Source organism: Cricetulus griseus, chromosome 9, assembly GCF_003668045.3.
Source record: "Cricetulus griseus strain 17A/GY chromosome 9, alternate assembly CriGri-PICRH-1.0, whole genome shotgun sequence".
NCBI lineage: Eukaryota > Metazoa > Chordata > Mammalia > Rodentia > Cricetidae > Cricetulus > Cricetulus griseus.
The window spans coordinates 19314133-19336536 of NC_048602.1; the positions used below are offsets into that span (position 1 = coordinate 19314133).

General features: G+C 38.9%; 1 protein-coding gene across 1 annotated transcript in view; it reads left to right on the forward strand.

The window, feature by feature from the left end:
- Positions 1–22404, forward strand: part of LOC100755119 (vomeronasal type-2 receptor 116) — a 31656-nt gene that overhangs the window by 6401 nt on the left and 2851 nt on the right. Inside the window, exons 2-5 of the mRNA XM_027433951.1 lie at positions 6135–6426; positions 6780–7586; positions 8287–8502; positions 21689–21812. Of these exons, the coding sequence (XP_027289752.1) occupies positions 6135–6426; positions 6780–7586; positions 8287–8502; positions 21689–21812 (1439 nt within the window). The remainder of the gene's footprint in view (positions 1–6134; positions 6427–6779; positions 7587–8286; positions 8503–21688; positions 21813–22404) is intronic.

The window sequence follows — 22404 nt, forward strand, 5'->3', positions numbered from 1 at the left end:
CACTCATTCATGCTAAATAGCAGAGAAAGAGAGTTGCAGTCAACAAGGAAAGGCACAGCAGAAGCAAAAGACATTTTGGGGTCTGCAGTCCCGTGGCCTTGCTTAAAGTAGATTGACCCATCAGAGTGTTTCCTTCTGGTGGATTTACACATGGAACTTCAATTGTTACTCACTGCTCCTCTGGCATAGCCAATGGTAGTTTAAGCCAATATAAAGTATTTCTTATCAAGTCCAGAACTATACTGTGTGATCAGTATCCTAGTGTAACAAAGAAATTTTCTCAGGATGAGCTTTTAAATGACAAATGAAAAATATTCTGTGTTCTTCAGGTAAGAAGAACAGTTAGCCAGAAGTTGAACTACAAAAGACAAAACAAAGTTAGTACTGTTAAACTCTTGCTATTTTTAATGTATAAATTTTATTTAAATTAGAAACAATCTTAATTTACATATTAATCACAGTTCCATCTCCCTCCCACCCTCCCATGCCCCAAGCGACCCCCCCATTTACTCCCCAGGGAAGGTGAGCCCTTCCATGGAGGATCATCAAAGACTGTCACATCTTTAGGGGCAGGGACTAGGAGCTCCCCCATGTTTCTAGGCTGAGAGAGTATCCCTCCATAAGGAATAGGCTCCCAAAGACCATTCATGTACTGTGGATAAATACTAGCATGATGCTGATGTGTTTTGATGGGGTATCTCTTTGTATTCATTTTTGTCAAGTGGTACTGTCTATGTGCTGGGATTGCAGGCTAAAAGGCACTTCCATCCTGCAGTTGGTTGTTCTAGGGTCTGGAGTCCTATTAAGTTCTGGTGTCTGTAACATTCACAACTAGTCTTAGTAAATGAGTTAAAACATAGACTGAACTTAATTTAATTTATCATGCAAGACCCACTCGTAATCCAATCAGAATGAGAATTAGATGCCCTGCCAGTGTTAACAACAGAGTAATAGAGGCCAATAGAACAGACATTGGTTCCAATCATTTCTCTAGCACACCAAGATTTTATTTAATTAAATTTGCTCAATTATCACAGAACCACGAAGTTTCTCCCAAAACCATATATACTTTCTTTATTTCATGAGAACTCTAAGACAAAATTTTGTAGGACAATTTCTGGAAAGGAATCTAACTATTTTTTCTCAATTCAGAAACAGGAATTTTATCATGTAGTCTCAGCAATGGATTGTTGTATGTGTCATCAGAATATCAATACTCCAGACTATTCTTAGAGTCATTTGTTATACAGTGAGTTCAACAGCCTGGCCATGGAGAACAGAAATTTCTAGGAGAAGCAAAATAGCCCTTAGGAAGGCCAAGTTTTTTTATTGTGTCTTTTTTTTTTAGATTTTTTTATCATTTATTTTTTAAATTCCAATCCCAGTTCCCCCTCCCTGCTTTGGTCCCAATCCATCCAATTAATTCCCCCTCCTCCCATCTACTATATGGATAGGGTAAGCTCTCCAATAGGAAGTCTACTAAGTCTGTCCTATCATCTAGTTGTGGCAGGACCAAGGCACCTCTCCACCACCACAGTCCTGTGTCTAGACTGGACATGGTATCTCTCCATATAGAATGGGCTTCACTAAGTCAATTTGTACATTAGTGTTAGGCCTCAGACCCACTGGCAGTGGCCTCCTATATTGTCCCAATCACACCACTGTTACCTAATTTAAGGGTGTCTAGTTGGGTCCTATGCAGATTATCCATTGGTCAGACCTAAGTCAGTGATCTCTCACTAGCTCGAATCAGCTAGTTCTGTGGGATATCCCCATCATAGACTCCTTTGTTCATATTTTTGAACTTTGCTCACTTGATTGTACTGCAGGAACTTGGCCCATTGGTTAGTTGTGAATTTCTGCATCTGCTTCCATCTATTTATCGAAGAGGGTCCAAGCTTCTCTGGGGTTATGGATTGTAAGCTGAGTATCTTTTGCTTTGTTTCTGGCATCCACTTACGAGTGAGTACATACTATATTTGTCTTGGTCATTTTGAGTTATCTCAGGAGGTTTTCTTCTAGTTCTGCCCGTTTGACTGCAAATTTTAGGATGTCATTGTTTCTTGCCACTGAGTAGTACTCCATTGTGTATATATACCATATTTTCTTCATCCTTTCTTCAGTTGAGGGACATCTAGGCTGTTTCTCAGATCAGGCTATTACAAGTAAAGTTGCTTTGAACATAGCTGAGCAAATGTCCTGGTGGTGTGAATGTGCCTCCTTCAGGTATATGCCCAACATTGATATTGAAGGTAAGTTGATCCCTAATTTTCTGAGAAAACTCTATACCGATTTCCACAGCAGCTATACAATTATGCACTCCCATGAGCATGGAGGAGTGATCCTCTTTCTCCAATCCTCTCTAGCATAGGCTGTCATTGGTGTTTTTTAATCTCAGCCATTCTGATCAGTGCAACATGGAATCTCAGAGTGGTTTTTATTTGCATTTCCCTGATTATCAGGGTGTTGAGCATTTCCATAAGTGTGTTTCTGCCATTTGTGATTGTTCTGTTGAGAATTCTCCATTTCAATATGTATACCATTTTTTAATTGCATTAATTTGAAGATTGATTTCTACTTTCTTGAATTCTTTGTATATTTTGGAGATCAGCCCTCTGTCAAATGAAGGGTAGGTAAAGACCTTTTCCCAATTTGTAGGGAGCCTTTTTTGTCTCATTGACAGGGTTCTTTGCTTTACAGAAGCTTTTCAGTTTCTGGAGGTCCCATTTATTAATTGTTGCTCTCAGAGTCTGTGCTACTGGTGTTCGATTTAGGAAATGGTCTCCTTTGACTATGCATTCAAATGTGTTTCCCACTTTGTCTTCTAAGACATTCAGTGTGGCTAGATTTATATTAAGGTCTTTGATCCATTGGGACTTGAGTGTTGTGCATGGCAATATATATGGATCTATTTGCATTCTTCTACATGTTGACAGCCATTTATACCAGCACCATTTGTTGAAGATATTTTCTAATTTTCCATTTTATATGTTTACCTTCTTAGTCAAATTTAGGTGTTGATAGGTGTGTGGGTTGGTATTGGGGTCTTTGATTTGATTCTACTGGTCCATCTGTCTGTTTTAAACCAATACCAAGCTTATTTCATTAGTAAAGCTCTATAGTAGAGATTGAAGTCCAGGATGGTGATACCCCAGGATGATCCTTTATTACATGGGATACTTCTGGCTATCCTGAGTTTTTTGTTTTTACATATGAGAGTGAGTACTGTTCTTTCAAGGTTTGTGAAGAATTGTGCTGGGATTTTGATAGGAATTGCATGGAATCTGTATATTGCTTTTGGTAGGATTGCCATTTTTACTACATTGATACTGCCTATCCAAGAGCATGAGAGATCTTTCCATTTTCTGATATCTTCTTTAATTTCTTTCTTTAAAACCTTGAAGTTCTTCTCATATAGGTGGTGTGGTTTTTTGCTTTGTTCCTTTTTATATTTAAATTAGAAAAAACTTGGTTTACATGTGTATCAGAGGTCCCACTCCCTCCCCTCCTCCCCAAATCCCAACAATTCCCGATCCCATCCTCTTGCTCCTCCCAAAGGAGGGTGAGGCCTTCCATAAGGGATCTTTGAAGTCTGTCATATCATTTGGAGCAGGTCCTAGGCCCTCCCCTGTGTGTCTAGTCTGAGAGAGTATCCCTCTATGTGGAATGGGCTCGCAAAGTCCATTCCTATCCTATGGATAAACACTGATCCACTGCCAGAGGCACCATGGATTGCCCAGGCCACATAAATGACAACCACATTCTGGAGGTATGGATAAGTCCTATTCTGCCTTCCCAGAGATCAGTCGGGAGTCCATGAGCTTCCCCTTGTTTAGATCAGTTGTTTCTGAGGGTTTCTGAAGCCTGGTCTTGACCCCTTTGCTCATCACACCTCCCTCTTTGAAATTGGATTCCAGGAGTTCAGCTCAGTGTTTAGCTGCAGATATCTACTTCTGCTTTCATCAGCTACTGGATGAAGGCTCTAGGATTGCATATAAATAAGGTAGTCATCAATCTCATTATTGGGAAGGGTTTATAAGGTACCCTCTCCGGTATTGCTTAGATTGTTGGTTGAGGTCATCCTTGTATATCTCTGGACATTTCCCTAGTTCCAGATTTCTCTTGAAACCTATACTGGCTCCCTCTATTATATTATCTCTTTTCTTGCTCTCCTCTAATCTTCCTCTGACTCAAACTTCCTGTTCACTCATGTCCTCCCCTCCCCTCCTCTTCTCCCATTCTCTTCATCCAAACACCCTCTAAACTCCCTTTCTCTAGGGGAACATGTATTTCTCTCTTAGGGTCCTCCTTGTTTTCTAGCTCCTCTGGCATTGAGAATTGTAGGCTGGTAATCCTTTTCTCTGTGTCAAAAATCCATAAATGAGTGAGTACACACCATGTTTGTCTTTTTGAGAATAGGTTACCTCACTCAAATTGGTTTCTTCTAGCTCCATCCATTTGCCTGGGAATTTCAAGATTCCTGTGTTTTTTTTCCACTAAGTAAGACTCCACTGTGTAAGTGTACAACATTTTCTTTTTCCATTAATCAGGTAAGTGGCATCTAGGTTGCTTCCAGCTTCTGGCTATTACAAATTTTGCTGGTATGATCATAGTTGGGCAAATGTCCTTGTTGTATGAATATTCATCTTTTGGGTATATTCCTAACAGTGGAATTGCTGGACCTTGTGGTAGGCTGATTCCTACTCTCCTGTGGAACTGCCATACTGATTTCCAAAGTGGATGTACAAGTTTGCACCCACACCAGCAGTGAATGAGTGTTCTGCTTTCTCCAGATTCTCTCCAGAATAAAGTGTCATTGGTGTTTTTTATTTTAGCCATTCTGACAGGAGCAAGATGGTATCTCAGAGTTGTTTTGATTTGCATTTCCCTGATGGCTAAAAACTTTGAGTAGTTTCCTAAATGTCTTTCAGACATTTTAGATTCCTCTATTGAGAATTCTCTGTTTAGTTCTGTACCCCAATTTTGGGGGGATTTTAGCCAGAAATTCTTTTTGTTTGTTTTATTTTCCTTTTTCCTTCCTTTTTTATTTGAATTATAAACAAGATTGTTTTACATGTCACTCCCAGTTCCCACTCCCTCCCCTCCTCCCCTACCACACTCCCCAACTAAAACCCTAACTATCACTTATCCTTTCTGCTGCCCAGGGAGGGTGAGGTGTATCATAGGGGGTCATCAGAGTATATCATATCCTTTGGGATAGGGCCTAGGCACACCCCCATGTGTCTTGGCTCAGGGAGTATCCCTCTATGTGGACTGGGCTCCCACAGTCCACATCTATGCTAGGGATAAGTACTGAACTACTACAGTAGATCCCATAGATTTCTGAGGTTTCCTCAATGAAATCCGTGTTCCTGGGGTCTGGATCAGTCCCATGCTGGTATTCCGGCTATCAGTCTGGGGACCAAGAGCTCCCCATTGTTCAGGTCAGCTGTTTCTGTGGATTTCACCAGCTTGGTCTGGTTGGAAGGAAAAGTAAACCCAGAAAAGCATGTTGAGGTAGTATTCTCTCTTGCACTCCTAACATTTAAAATTCAAACATTTTCACACACAGTGACATGCACGCGCGCGCGCGCACGCGCACACGCGCACACACACACACACACACACACACACACACACACACACACACACCATCTAAGAGGTAACATAAAATCACATAGAGACAATATTGTCAAAGAATAACAACTATTTATACAGTTGAATCAAATTAACTCTGGTAAATTCTTTGATTAAAATATTACATTGTAAAGCTGAGTGATTTAATCAATGAGTATTTAATTTCCTCTAATTGTAGAAGGTAAAACCAAGAGCATGATACTTTAAAAGGGCATTTGCTGTTTTCATATTGATGGTCAAAAATTTTTGTAGTGTACTAAATACAATTGAAAGTAAAGTAAGCTGTGGTGGGACTGTCAATAATGAGGATATGAGCTTTAGGATTTTGTTTCATTCTAAGAAAGTAATATAATTGGTTTATTTCCAGTCATTTAGTGGGAAAGGTTAAATGTGGACCAATATAAACATTAATATTTCAACTAGAAAAGTCACTGGGTTAGATGCAGCTCTGCATGATCCATAACTTCCTCTAGTGTGTGTTTATTTTATTTACTCAGGTATAATTTTAAAAACTATGAGTTTATTCTGGCCCTGGTATTTGCCATTGAGGAGATCAACAGGAACCCCCATCTTTTACCAAACATATCTCTGGGATTTGATTTTTATAATGTCCCACACAGTGAGAAAAATATTCTTGTGCATGCAATTCGTTGGTTCACAGGCCATCTTTATCACCTCTCTAACTATAACTGTGTAAAGGAGAGAAAGTCAGCTGCTGCACTGACAGGACCATCATGGGCAAAATCTGCCCATCTTGCGACACTGCTTCAACTCTACAAATTCCCACAGGTGAGGCATCACATTTGAGTCAGACCCAGATCTCATTGCTGACAATTCAGAGGTACATTAATATAAAAGAAAGATGCTTGGATTACTTAGCTATCTGGGGCAAGTGTAAAGACAATTGGAGATGGAAGCATATTTCAGTCACTTGGAAAAGAAAGGGAAGGATGGAAGTAACAAAGAGGTTTGTTTAAAAACAAAGGAGAGTTCAGTAATTCACTGGAAATTCTGTCACAGAGATTTACCTTTAATATCACGATGAACCAAAAATCATGCTGAGCATTTCCATCTCTCCCTTTAAAGTGGACATTGTGTTTGATGCCATTATTTGACTTTGTTCCTAATTGCTTTCTTTTCAGCTTTCCATTGGTCCTTTTGATCCTATTTTGAGTGACAGAAGTCAGTTTAATTCTCTCTATCAGATGGCTCCCAAAAGCACATCTCTGTCTCTTGCCATGGTCTCTTTGATGGTTCATTTTGGCTGGAACTGGATTGGTCTGCTTCTTCCAGATGACCACAGAGGGACTGAGTTTCTATCAGATTTAAGAAAAAATATGGAGAAAAATACAGTCTGTATAGCTTTTGTGGAAATGATCTCAAGCACATGGACTTCATTTTCCTACAAATTCTGGGCAAATTTGGGGAAGATCCAGGAATCATTAGCCAATATCATCGTCATTTATGGTGACAGCGATTCCCTACAAGGTTTAATGCTGAATCTAGGAAAACACTTTTTGACATGGAAAGTTTGGGTCATGAACTCTCAATGGGATGTTACCAACCATGCTGATTATTTCCTGGTAGATTCATTCCATGGAAGTCTCATTTTTAAACATCAACATGAGCAGATGGCTGAATTTTCAAGATTTATCAAAACAGTTAACCCATTCAATTACCCAGAAGACATTTACCTTCCTAAGTTATGGTTTTTGTTCTTCAAATGCTCATTTTCAGAGCTTGATTGTCAACTTTTGGAGAGATGCCAAGCAAATGCTTCCTTGGAATTTCTTCCTAGACACATTTTTGACATGGCAATGAGTGAAGAGAGTTATAATATATACAAGGCTGTATATATTCTTGCCCACAGTCTCCATGAGATGAGCCTTCAGCAAGTACAAATGCAACCATCTGAAAATGGGAAAGAAATGCTGTTCTTTCCCTGGCAGGTAATACCCCTTCCATTGTATTAAAGCTTTAGCAATTTGACGGCTTTTGAGAATTTGAATATTCTCCATATTAGGTGTTACATATTTTATCATTATATTATAAAATCAAAGGAGAATCTTTAATTGTTTTCTTATCTTACAAGGCAGTGCAGCTTTTTGTGTGCAAATTGCTGAGGAATAAGTTGTTAGTGGCAAAGAGGAAATAATGTTAGTGAATATAAAGATTATGTCACAAACAGCCTCACAACCTGCTCAAGGTAAGAGATTACATTAGAAAACTAAGCATTCTCTCACTAACTGAAGCAATGACAGATAATTAGCACAATGTATCAGTACATAAATGATTGCTTTTGACTAATATTTAATCATCAGTGTCCACAATTTACTCATGGAACTTTGGGATACACTATGTATGTAAGTAAAATGTATAGATTTTTAAAAAGGAAGTTGAGATTTACTTCAATCAAATTTACTCATTGATTCTTTCCTGAGAATGATTAGATGATTTTCTTGAGGTTGGGTGTCCCTTCAGAGATTGAATGGCATCACCTAAACCCTGGTAACCACTTCTCAGCCTCAGTGATACTACATAAGTGTATTGTCCTACACCAGAGATTAAAAACAATGAGAGACATTCTATTATTGATCTGTGATGAACTGCATGGACCTACTTTAAAATATGTTCTTGCATTCCTTTCAGCTTCAACCTTTCTTGAGGAATAATCATGTCAAAGACAACATAGATTTAGATTGGAAACAGGAGTTTGATGATAAGTATGACATTCTCAACTTTTGGAATATTCCAAAGGGTCTTGGACTAAAGGTGAAAGTTGGAACCTTTTTCTTCAATGCTCCGTGGGGTCAACAGTTATCTTTATCTGAACAGTTGATACAATGGCCAAAAATATATTCAAAGGTGATTTATGATTTATTTTGAAGCATTAAACTTATCATAATAACACAAATAAAATAAAACCTGGTTTCTAGCTCAAAACAAATTAGTATAAAACTTCCAGTAGAGAAGAATTAAAAAATACCAGTATCCAGTGTTTTATTGTTCCCAAGCTTGTTTCACATATCAATCCCTTCTCCCTCTCCCTCCACTCTCTCCCAAGCTCCCACCAGCCCCACCACCCCATCCCCCTCTGCTCCCCAGGGAGGGTGGGGTCCTCCATGGGGCCTTCCCAAAGTCCACCACAGCATCCTGGGCCAGGCCTGGGTACTCCCCCATGTGTCCCTTCATGTGGAATGGACTCTCAAAATCCCTTCTTACACCAGGGATAAATACTGATCCACTACAAGGGGCCCATAGAGTGCCGAGGCCTCCTCATTGACATCCATGTTCAGGATCAGTCCCCGTGCTGGCCTCCCAAACAGCAGACTGGAGTCCATGTTCTCCCCCTTGTTCAGGTTAGTTGCTTCTGTGAGTTTCACCAGGCTGGTCCCAAACCCTTTGATCTTCATTCCTCCATCCTTGCAACTGGATTCCACAGTTCAATTCAATGGGTAGCTGTGGGTGTCTACCTCTGCTTCCAGCAGCCACTGAATGAGGGCACAAGGATGGCATAAAAAGTCATCAGTCTCATTATAGGGGAAGGGCATTTAGGGTAGCCTCTCCACCATTGCCTAGATTGTCAGTTGGTGTCGTCCTTGTGGGTCTCTGGGAATCTCCCCAGTACCAGATAACTCCTCAGACCTATGATGGTTCCCTCTATTATTTTATCTCTCATCCTGCTCTCCTTTATTCTTCCCCAAACCCAACTTTTCTTCTACTCCATTTCCTACTCTTGCCACCATTCTCCTCCCTTCATTCTGCCAGCTCCCTCTCCCCTACCCGCATGCTCCCAGTTAGCTCAGGATAGCCTGCTCTGCCCTGTTCTCTGGGGTCCATGCATTTTTCAATTAGAGTCCCTTGTGTTTCCTAGTTCCTTTGGTGAAGAGGATTGTAGGCTGTTAATCCTTTTCTCTATGTCTAAAATTCATATATGAGTGAGTACATACCATGTTTGTTTTTTGTGACTTGGTTACCTCACTCAGGATGTTTTTTTTTCTATTTCCATCCATTTGCCTGCGAATTTCAAAATTCCATTGCTTTTTTCTACTGAGTAGTACTCCATTTTCTCTATCCATCTTCAGTTGAGGGGCATCTAGGTTGCTTCCAGATTCTGGCTATTACAAACAATGCTTCTATGAACATATGTCCTTGTTTTATGAATGTGCATTATTTGGGTATATGTCCAAGAGAGGAATTACTGGATCTTGAGGTAGACTGGTTCCCATTTTCCTGAGAAACCACCATATTGACTTCCAAAGTAGTCTTACAAGTTTGCACTCCCACCAGCAATGGGGGAATGTTCCTTTTTCTCCACATCCTCTCCAGCATAGACTATCATTGGTGTTTTTTATTTTAGCCATTCTAACAGGAGTAAGATGGTATCTCAATGTTGTTTGATTTGCATTTCTCTGATGGCTAAGGATTTTGAGCACTTTCTTAAGTGTTTTTCAGACATTTTAGATTCCTCTGTTGAAAATTCTCTATTTAATTCTGCACCCCACTTACATTGATTGGTGTTTTGGTGGCTAGCTTCTTGAGTTCATTGTATATTTTGGAAATCAGCCCTCTGCCCGATGTAGGCTTGGTGAAGATCTTTTCCCATTCTGTGGGCTGTCCAATTGTCTTACTGACTGTGTCCTTTGCCTTACAGAAGCTTCTCAGCTTCAGGAGGTCCCATTTATTAATTGCAGATCTCAATGTCTGTGCTACTGATGTAATCTTCAGGAAGCAGTCTCCTGTGCCTATTCATTCAATGGTATCTCCCACTTTCTCTTCTAGAAGATTTAGGCTGTCTGGATTTATTTTGAGATCTTTCATCCATTTGCACTTAAGTTTTGTGCATGGTGATAGATATTGATCTATCTGCAATCTTCTGCATGTATGAATCTGGCTGTGCCAGCACCATTTGTTAAAGATGCTATCTTTTTTCCATTGTATAGATTAAGCATCTTTGTAAAAATCAGGTGTTCATACATGTGTGGGTCAATATCAGGGTTTTCAATTTGATTCCAGTGGTCTATCTGTCTATTTTTGTGCCAATACCAAGATATTTTCAGAACTATGGCTCTATAATAGAGCTTGAAGTCAAGAATAGTGATGCCTACAGAAGACCCTTCACTGTACAGAGTTGTTTTGGCTATCCTGGGTTTTTTGCTTTTCCATATAAAGTTGAGTATTGTTCTTTCAAGGTCTGTGAAGAACTGTGTTGGGATTTTGATGGGGATTGCGTTGATCTGTACATTACTTTTGGCAAGATTGCTGTTTTTACTATGTTGATTCTACCTATCCAAGAGCATGGGAGATCTTTCTATTTTCTGGTATCTTCTTTAACTCTAACCAAAAAAGTGAAATACCTGTACAGTAAGAGCTTTCTTTTTTCCATTGTATAGATTTAGTTTCTTCATCAAAAATCTGGTGTTCATAGGTGTGTGGGATAAAATCAGGGTTTTCAATTTGATTCCATTGGTGTATCTGTTAATTTTTGTGCCAGAGCTAAGCTGTTTTCAGGACTGTGGCTCTATAATAGAGATTGAAGTCAGGGATGGTGATGCCTCCAGAAGTTCCTTTATTGTACAGGGATGTTTTGGCTATCCTGGGTTTTCTGTTTTTCCATATGAAGTTGAGTATTGTTCTTTCAAGGTCTATGAAGAACTGTGCTGGGATTTTGATTGGTATTGCGTTGAATCTGCAGATTGCTTTTGGCAAGATTGCCATTTTTACTTTCTTGATCCTACCTATCCAAGAACATGGGAGATCTTTCCATTTTCTGGTATCTTCTTTAATTTCCTTCTATAAGGACTCCAAGTTCTTACTGTACAGGTCTTTCACTTTTTTTGGTTAGTGTTACCCCAAGATATTTTATGTTGTTTGTTGATACTGGGAAGGGTGATGTTTCTCTGATTTCTTTCTCATTGCATTTATCATCTTTATATAGTAGGGGTACTCATTTTTATGTTAATTTTGTATCTGGCTACTTTGCTGAAAGTGTTTATCAGCTGTAGGAGTTACCTGGTAGAGTCTTTCAGATCTCTTATGTAGACAATCATATCATCTGCAAATAGTGAAAGTTTGACTTCTTCCTTTCCAATTTGTACCCCCTTAATCTCCTTTTGTTTTCTTATTGCTCTAGCTAGAACTTCAAGTACAATATTGAAGAGATATGGAGAGGGTCAGCAGCCTTGTCTTGTTCCTGATTTTACAGGAATCTCTTTGAGTTTCTTCCATTTAGTTTGATGTTGGCTGCTGGTTTGCTTTTATCATGTTTTGATATGCTCCTATTATTCCTGTTCTCTCCAAGACCTTTATCATGAAGGGATGTTGGATTTTGTCAAAGGCTTTTCTCAGCATCTAGTGAGATGATCATGTGGGTTTACTTAGTTTGTTTAGATGGTGGATTACATTGATGGCTTTTCATATGTTGAAACATCCTTGCATTACTGGGATAAAGCCTAGTTGATCATGGTGGATGATTTTTCATATGTGTTCTTGGATTCAATTTGCCAATATTTTGTTGAGCATATTTGCATTAGTGTTCATGAGGGATATTAGTCTCTAGTCTCCTTTTTAGTTGAATATTTGTGTGGTGTGGGTATCAAAGTACTTGTAGCCTCATAAAAAGAGTTTGTTAATTTCCCTTCTGCTTCTATTGTTTGGAACAATTTGAGGAGTGCTGGTATTAGCTCTTGTTTGAATTTCAGGTAGAATTCTGAAGTGAATCCATCTGGCCCTGGGCTTTTTTTGGTTTGGAGGCTTTTGATGTCTGCTTCTATTTCATTAGGGGTTATAGGTTGATTTAAACTGCTTATCTGTTCTTGGTTTAATTTTGGTAAGTGATACCTATCCAGAAAATTGTCCATTTCCCTTAGATTTTCAAATTTTGTGGAGTATAGGTTTTCAAAGTATAACCCGATGTTTCTCTGAATTTTCTCAGTGTCTGTTGTTATATCCCCCTTTTTATTTCTGATTTTGTTAATTAGCATGCTCTCTCTCTGCCTTTTTGTTAGGTTGGATAGAGGTTTGTCTATCATGTTGATCTTCCTCGAAGAACCAACTCTTTGTTTCATTGACTCTTTGTAATGTTTACCTAGTTTCTATTTTATTGATATCAGCCCTCAGTTAGATTATTTCCTGGTGTCTACTCCTCCAGGATGAGTTTGCTTATTTTTGTTCTAAAGCTTTCAGTTGTTCTGTCAATTCTCTAGTGTGACTATTCCACAGTTTCTTCATGTGTGCACTTAGTGCTATGATCTTTCCTCTTAGCACTGCTTTCAGTGTGTCCCATATTTGGGGTATGTTGTGTCTAGATCCTCATTAAATTCTAAGAAGTCTTTAATTTTTTATTTCTTCTTTGACCCAGGAATGATGCAATTTGGTGTTGTTCAATTTAAATGAGTTTGTAGGTTTTCTGCAATTTGTATTGCTGTAGAATTCCAACTTTAAAGCATGGTCGTCTGATAAGATACAGGGTGTTATTTCAATTTTTTGTATCTGTGAAGGTTTGCTATGTTGCCAAGTATGTGGTCAATTTTAGAGAAGGTTCCATATGGTGCTGAGAAGAAGTTATATTCTTTTGTGTTTGGATGGAATTTTCTATAGATACCTGTTGATCCCAATTGGGTCATATCTTCTGTTATGTCCTTTGTTTCTTTAAGTTTCTGTCTGGTGGTCCCATCTAGTGGTGAAAGGGGGGTGTTGAAGTCTCCTACTATAAGTGTGTGTGGATTTATGTGTGGTTTGAGCTTTATTAATGTTTCTTTTACAAATGTGCATGCCTTCATATTTGGGGCATAGATGTTCAGGATTGAGACTTCATCTTGATGGACTTTTCCTGTGATGAGTATGAAATACCCCTCTTCATCTCTTTTGGTTGATTTTAGTTTGAAGTCTAATTTGTTAGATATTAGGATTGCTATACCAGCTTGTTTCTTGGGTGCATTTGATTAGAAAATTTTTCCCAACCCTTTACTCTGAGGTAAATCCTACCTTTGAATTTGATGTGTGTTTCTTGTATTCTGCAGAAGGATTGATTCTGTCTTCATATCCATTCTCTTTGCCTGTATCTTTTTATAGGCAGGTTAAAACTATGACATTGAGGGATATTAATGTCCACTGATCACTGGTTCTTGTTTGTTTTGGATTTATTGGTGGTGGTGTCATTGTGTGTGGATTTCGCCCTCCTGTTTCTTTTCGTGTTTGGTAAAGTTGGATTATCTATTACCTATGTTTCTATGAGTGTAGTTATCTTCATTGGATTGGAGATCTCCTTCCAGAACTTTCTCTCAGGTTGGATTTTTGGATACCTATTGTTTAAATCTGGTTTTGTCATGGAATATCTTGTTTTCTCCATCTGCAGTGATTGAAAGCTTTGCTGGATTTAGTAGTCTGGTCTGGCATCCATGTTCCCTTAGTGTTTGTAGAACATCTATCCAGGATCTTCTGGCTTTCAAAATTTCCATTGAGAAGTCCGGTGTAATTTGGATAAGTCTGCCATTATATGTTACTTGGCCTTTTTCCTTTGCTGCTCTTAATATTTTGTCTTTATTCTATAAGTTTGGTGTTTTGATTATTATGTGGCAAGGGGACTTCTTTTTGTGGTCCAGTCTATTAGGTGTTCTGTAAGATTCTTGTACTTTCATAGGCAGATCCTTCTGTAGGTTGGGGAAGTTTTCTTCTATGATTTTGTTGAATATGTTTTCTGTACCTTTGAGCTGTATTTCTTCACATTCTTCTATACCTATTATTCTTAGATTTGGCCTTTTCACTGTGTTGCATATTTCCTGGATATTTTGTGTTAGGGATTTGTTGGACTTGAGATTTCCCTTGGTCGATGACACTATATCCTCTAGTGAGTCTTCAACAACTGAGATTCTCTCTTCCATCTCTTGTATTCTATTGGTTATACTTACATCCTTAGATCCTGATCATTTATCCAGCCCTTGTATTTCCAGCATCCCCTCACTCTGTGTTTTCTTTATTGTTTCTATTTCAGTTTTCATGCTTTGAATTGTTTCCAGTGCTTCCTTCACATGTTTGGTTGTTTTTTCTTTTTTTTTTCTATCTCCTATTATTTAATGCAGGCTTTTTCCATCACTGTCATTTTTTGGTATGTTTCATTGCTACTGGAACATGGTGGGTACTTTTTTTTCTTTTTTTTATTAAATTATTAATATTTTCACATGTGCTTTCCCTCTCCCTCTCCCTCCCCCCACCCCCAATCCTTCTCCCCCACCTCCAACCTACCCCCCACCCCATCCACCCACCACTCCCCAGGCAGGGTAGGGCCCCCAACCGGGGCTCCACCAAGTCCACCAAATCTTCCTGTGCTGGGCCTAGGCCCCTCCCCATGTGTTCAGAGACAGAGCGAATCCCTTCAAGTGGAATGGGCTCTCGAAGTCCCTCCCACTTTAGATTCTTTAAGAGAATTAATTATTTCTTGAATTTGTTGTTTGTTTTTTCGTCTATTTCTTTAAGAGACTTTCTTGTTTCCTCTTTAAGGGTCTTGAACATCTACATGAAGTAGATTTTTAGGTCTGTCTTTTCTTCTTCCTCTGTGTTGTGCTTTTCACATCTTGCTGGTGTGGAGTCCCTAGATTCTGGTGGTGTCATACTGGTCTTTCTGTTGAGTGTGTTCTGATTCTGCCTTCTTCAAAAGTCTTCTTCCAGTTGGTGCAGATGAGGGTCTCCCTATCTCCTCTTGTCACTCGGTGGTGTGTGGGGGCCAAGACTTCAATGTCTGCAGCTCTGGATGGTCTTGCCTCTCCTGGTAGTCTCCTCACTCAGTAGGGGTTGAGTAGCAGAGGGGGAGGGAAGAATGAGGTATTTCCAGACTCAGGGAGGTCCTCCTTGTCTGAGCGGGTCCACTCTATGTCAGGCACAGGCCCATAGAGATCCAGGGGATGAAGAGGCCGTTGAGCAGGAGTTGGGTAGGAACAGAGGGTACACTCACATCAGGAGAGATTGGTGCAGCAGAGGGGGAAGGCTTGCTCCCTGATTCGTAAAGATGAGAATTTTTAGGTTTAAATGTCTGTTAATATTCAGTAATTCATGGGTTATTTTTTGTCTACTTGACACAAATTAGGTGTACTTGAGAAGTAGGATGCTAAATCTCTGTAATGTCTCATAGAATATTCTTCTGGAGACAGTTTCATAATTTATGATTCAAACCACGAAACTGTATAATAATTACATTTCTTGCTCTTATCAAACACCAACACCAAAAACGATATTTGAAAAATAAGTTTATTTTGACTCATAGTACTTGAGGTGTGAGAGTCTTTATAGTCACAAGGCATGTAGGGGTATTGTACCTATGGAGAGATTGTCTGGATCCTGAAATAAGATGTGTCAGTCAACACTCTAGAAGTAGAGAGAGAAAACTAGAATGGTGGTGAGTCTTTCTTATAAATGATTCTAAAATAATTCTGAATCAAGTCTGCCACTCTTAAAGTTTTAATAACTCTGTCTATATTACCATTATAGGGGATACATGTTGTCACATATCTGTATATATAATTGCTACTTTTCATCCAACCCAACACACTATGTCTCCATTAGAATTCCTTTACTGTATTTGAAAGATGAGTAGCTCATTTTGTTTTTTTGTGGGGTTTTTTTGGCTTTTTTCCATTTTTTTATTTTTTTATTTCATTTTACATTGTAACCCTATTCTCCCACTCATTACTCCTCCCACACCCTCACCTCCTCCCACCCTCCCTCACTGACCCCCATCCAACCCCCAATCCATTCTTCCTACTGGGAAGATTTCCAATGATAAGTGAGCATTGTCTGACACAACAGGTGGAGACTGGGCCAGGTGACACTCTCATGGATTAAGATTGAGCATAACATCCTACCATAGGAAATGGGTTCCAACAAGCTAACTCATGTATTGAGATTATATCATGGTCCTACTGCCAGTATCATGGTAGCTTACCCTAAGGTATAGTCTCCAACACACTAGCTCATATGCAAGGTTTGTATGAAGGTCCTACTAACAGGGGCCCCTCTGATACTCCAAGCTTCACAACTGTCTACCACCTATGATGGGCCAACTTTTGTCCCATTGAGTTACTTCTGTTGTAGATCTAGAGTTCAGAGTTTCCATGAGCTTGGTTCAGCTGTCTCTGTAGATTTTTCCATTATGAACTTACCTCCCTTGTTCATATGTTCCCTCATCCCTTCTTCTCCTGGATTCCTAAAGTTTGTCTGATTCTTGGTTGTGGATCTCTGTTTGTGGTTCCATCATTTACTAGATGAGGATCCATGATGACAGTTGACGTATTCATCAAATTGATTACAGAGTTAGGCCAGTTCAGGCATTCTCTCTACTATTGCTAGGAGTTTTACTAGACCCCTCCTTGTTAGGATTCCTGGGAGTTTCCTAACACCAAGTTTCTCCCTAAACCCATAGTGGCTCCCTCAATTAACATATCTTTTTCATTGCTCTTACTACATCCCTCCTTACCAGGGACATCCCATTCCCTCCTATTCTCATCCTTCTTCCCCTGTTACTTACCACCCCAGGTTATGCCTCTATATATAATCTAATTTTTCTTTTTCATTATTTTTTTTTTGCTTTTTCGAGACAAGGTTTCTCTGTGTATCTTTGAAGCCTATCCTGGCACTCACTCTGGAGACCAGGCTGGCCTCAAACTCACAGAGATCCACCTGCCTCTGCCTCCCAAGTGCTGGTATTAAAGGCATGTGTGTGGCCAATGCCCAGCTAATCTAATTTTTCTTCCAAGGGTGGTACATGTGGCCCTCTTAGGGTCCTACTTGTTACAGAACTTCTTTGACATTAAGGGCTTTAGTCTAGTTATACTTTGCTTTACATCTAATAGCCACTTATGAATGAATACATACCATGTTTGCCTTTTTTAGTCTGGGTTATCTCACTCAGGTTGTTGGGTTTTTTTCTAGTTCCATCCATTTTCCTGAAATTTCATGAGGTCATTATTTTTTTTCCACTGACTAGTATTCTATTGTGCAAGTGAACCACATTTTCTTTGTCCATTCTTTGGTTGAGGGGTATCCATTTGCCTGAAAATTTCATAAGTTTATCATTTTTTACAGCTCAGGAGTATTCCATTGAGTGAATTACCACGTTATCTTTATCCATTCTTCAGCACGGCGACACCTAAGTTGATGCCCAGTTCTGGCTATTATGAATAATGATGCTGCGAATGTTGTTGAGCAAATGTCCTAGTAGTAGTATGATTGAGTGTCCTTTGGGGAAATGACAGAGAATGGTATTGCTGAGTTTTGAAGTAGATTGATTCCAAATTTTCTTAGAAACTGCCACAATGATTTTGAAAATGGCTGTATAATTTTGCACTCCCACCAGCAGCAGAGGAGTGTTAACACTGACTCCACATCCTTCCCAACATAAACTGCCCTCAGTACTTTTAATCTTAGCCATTCTGGCAGGTATAAGATGGTATCTCACAGTCATTTTAATTTTCATTTCCCTGGTAATTAAGGATGGTGACCACACCCTTAAATGTTTTTTGGGCATTTGACATTCTTCTGGTGAGAATTCCCTGTTATCTCTGCACCCCATCCTTCAATTGGTTTATTTTGGATTGTGATGTCTAGCTTGAGTTCTTTATACATTTTGCAGATCAAAACTTTGCCAGATGTTGATTGGTGAACATCTTTTCCCATTCTATAGACTGATGTTTTGTCTTCTTTACAATGTCCTTTGCCTTAGAGATGCTTGTCAGTTTCAGGAGGTCCCATTTATTTATTGTTGCTTTCAGTGTCTATGCTACCAGTGTTATATCTAAGAGGTGGTCTTCTGTGCTAATTTTTTCCAGCCTACTTCCCACTTTATTTTCTATGAGGTTCAATATACCTGTACATATATTAAGGTCCTTGATCCAATTGGATTTTACTTTCGTACATGACAATAGATATGGATATATTTGCAATCTTCCACATGTTAACCTCCAGTTATGCCAGCAGCATTTGTTAAAGAGGTTTGCCTTTTTCCATTGTACCATTTTGGCTTCTTTCTCAAAAATCAGATGTTCATAGGTGTGTGTGCATCTGATGGGAAATTCTTTTACTATCCTTTACTCTGGAGGAAATGTCTGTCTTTGAAGTTGAGTTGGGTTTCTTGTATGCAGCAGAAGGATGAATCCTGTTTTCCTATCCACTTGATAGCCTGTGTCTTTTTATAGGTGACTTGAGTCCATTGACATAAAGGATATCAATGAGCAGTGATTGTTGTTTCCTGTTATTTTTTGGTAGTGGTGGTGTGGGAGGAGAAGGATTTCATGATGTGGGATTATCAATGCCTGTGTTTTCCTGGGTATGTCTAACCTCCTTGTATTGGACTTTTCCTTCTACTGCTTTCTCTTTTTTGGTGTTTCGAGACAGGGTTTCTCTGTGTAGCTTTGGAGCCTATCCTGGCACTCGCTCTGGAGACCAGGCTGGCCCTGAACTCCTTCTAGTGCTTTCTGTAGGGATAGATTGATTAAATCTGGTTTTGTCAAGTAATATTTTGTTTTCTCCACTTATTGTAATTGAAAGTTTTGCTGGATATAGTAATCTGGGTTGGCACCTGTGATCTGTTAGAGTCTGCATAACGTTTGTCCAAGACCTTCTTCTGTCTTTGAGAGTCACCATTGAGAAATTGGGAGTTATACTGATGGGTTTTCCTTCATATGCTTCTTTGCCTATTCCCTTTGAAGTTCTTAACATCTTTCTTTATTCTATCTACACTGTTTTCAATATTATATGGTGGGAGTAAGTTTTTTGATCAAATCTATTTCATGTTCATATGCTTCTTGTATTTTCACAAGCATTTGCTGCAGTGCATTGGAAAAGTTTTATTCTATGATTTTGTTGAATATACTTTACATGCCTTTGAGCTGGTATTCTTCTCCTTCTAACCCTATTATTCCTAGATATGGTCTTTTCATGGTATGCCAGATTTCTTGGACATTTTGTGTTATGACTTTGTTGGATTTAATGTTTTCTTTGACCAATGAATTCATTTGTTATATTGTGTCTTCAACACCTGGAATTCTTTCTTTCATCTTTTGCATTCTATTTATTAAGTTTGTATCTATAGTTCCTGTTCATTTACCCAGATTTTCAATTTCCAAAATTGCCTCCATTTGTGTTTTCTTTATTGCCTTTACTTCAATTTTCAAATCTTGGACTTTTTTATTTGTTTTCTTGAATTTCTTTAAGGGACTTAATGATTTCTTCCTAGTTTTGTGTGTCTTTCCCTCCATTTCTTCAAGTGAGTTCTTCATTTATACTGCAAGGACCTCCATCATCTTGATCAAGTTATTTTTAAAATCATTTTCTTCTGCTTCTTCTGCTGAGATGTTCAGGTCTCCCAGATGTAGTATGACTAGGTTCTCGTATTGCCATATTACTCTTTAGGTTGCTGAATACATTATACTGATGTCTACCCATTGATTCTTTTGCTTGGTGTAGGCAGTATCTTTGTTTCTTGACCCAACTGTCTTTGTCCTCTTCCTCAACCATCTCTGTACAGTAGATGTCTGTGGCCCTCAGGGCTGGTCTCAGTCCTCTCTGTATGTCTTCTTTCTCATTCTTCTCTCTCAGTACTCTGTGTACTAGGTATCTGTGTCCCACGGAGCTATTGAACTCATTGGGGATGGATGGAGCAGAGTGGGTCCTATGGAGTGACATTGGTCTAACCTGCCTGAAGGAGTCTTTCCTGCTGACCTGGAAGTGTGGATGAGATGGATGGGGACAGACCTCAGAGTTTTGCACTGAGACCAAGGATTTGGTAGATGGGTGTTCAAAGGGGGAAGTGGAACACTCACCTCTCAGGCCTCTGAACAGTCCAATAGTTAATTTTGATTCAATGCATAAAAATTTCAGCACACACTGAACCATACTCCTGGAATCCACTTGTGGAGAGGGAGGAGGGATGAACAAAGGAGCCAAGATGGTGCTAGAGAAACTCGCAGAAACAGTTGACCTGACCTACTAAGAGCACGGGGACCCTAGTCATAAAGCTGGGGAGATAGCATTGGACCAAACCAGGCTCTCTGAATGTGGGTGCCAACTAGGAGGCCAAAGCATTCTATGGGACCTCTAACAGTGGAGCCAGTGTTTATCTGTAGAGCACCTATGAAGGGATACTATTACAGCCCAGCTACAACAAGGAGGGCCTAGGCTTATGATGGACTTTGAAGGTCCCCTGTGGAGGGCCTCACTATCCCTGGGGATGGATTGAGGGATGGATTGGGGGTTGGGGGAACAGGGGAGGATGGGAGGATGAGGAAATGGGGGGATGGATATGTAAATATGAGTAGTAATTAAAGAATTTAAATAAAAAACCAACCAATTATCATTTCCCTTTTCCACCTATTTAAAGGAAAACTACAATAGAGTACAGGTGTCTATGTTTCTCTCCAGTCCTGCTACAAATAAATATGTAGCTAAAATAACCTAAGAAAGTATTTCTTTTTCTGAAAGTTTGTAGATGCAGCCCTTCTCTTTGAAAATTTATTGTTTTGGGATCATGAGGTTCCTAATGACACCATATTCACAGCAGAAAGCTGTAAAAACCACAGATAACATTTTTTCTCATTCCTTCTGAGACAATTGTCAATGGGATAGTGAAGCTCACTTTTCAAGTAAAAACTTTAAACTTCTCTTTAAGATTACTCACAGAAATGCCAAACAATTTGCCTCCATGATGATTATAAGTCCTGTCAAAGTGGCAAGTATAATTCACAATGATGGTAGACTTAAAAGTATCTCAACATATTAGTCAGTAAGTAAACAGACAGGTAATGTCAGAAAGGAACAGTTGCCCTTCTAAGTTATGTTTTTATTGACCTACCTGCTTCAAACTTGTCCCTGACTCATTGTGCTCCAAATTCTCTAGCACTGTGATAATCTCAAATCAAGTTTGTATCGAACATAGCCCTTTAAAATTATTTTTGTATTTGTAGGTATAAAGCTTTCAAATAAATTATGTAATCTACAAAACCAGTATTATTGGGGTTTTCAATAAACTTAGAGTATTTGTTAACAGTGCTTCCATTATTCTTAGATTCCTCAGTCTGTGTGCAGTGAGAGCTGTGCAGCTGGATTCAGGAAAGTTGCCATTGAAGGCAAGGCTGTTTGCTGCTATGATTGCATTCCTTGTCCTGACAATGAGATTACTAATGATACAGGTAAGCAAAAATCTTAAAGAGACTGAATGTTTCCACATCTCTATCGGATCTCAAATTATCTTAACCACTGAAAAATATAAGCATAACAGTGAAACAATATTATACCTTCTCTAATTTAGGACACAAATTGTTTATTACCATTTCTAGAATTAAATACACAAGGCATAGAAATTTATAATTGATTTCTATTCATGGACAACTTCAAGAAAGCCCTTTACTATGTTCTGAGCTGCATGTTTTACTTCCCCACAAAATTTAACCCAAAGTAACAGAGTGGAAAACTTTAATGATTTACTAACTGTATTTCAAAATGATTAGGACTGAGCTAAGTGTAGGATACATTATACTCATAATGACTCTTCCCAGATATCTTGTTTCATACAGAGCATATTAGAAATTTGTGTTGGATGTCTAGAGTATACAGGTTTTTTAACTGTACAGCATAAATAAATTTCAAATTTTCCTATTTAATTACTATGTTTATGTATGTCTCTATTGTTCTGCTCCATGTAACATAAGCAATATCCTGAAGACAATTTCAACAATCTGTTATGTAGGGCTATATCATCAGCTAAGAGCTACAATGGAATAT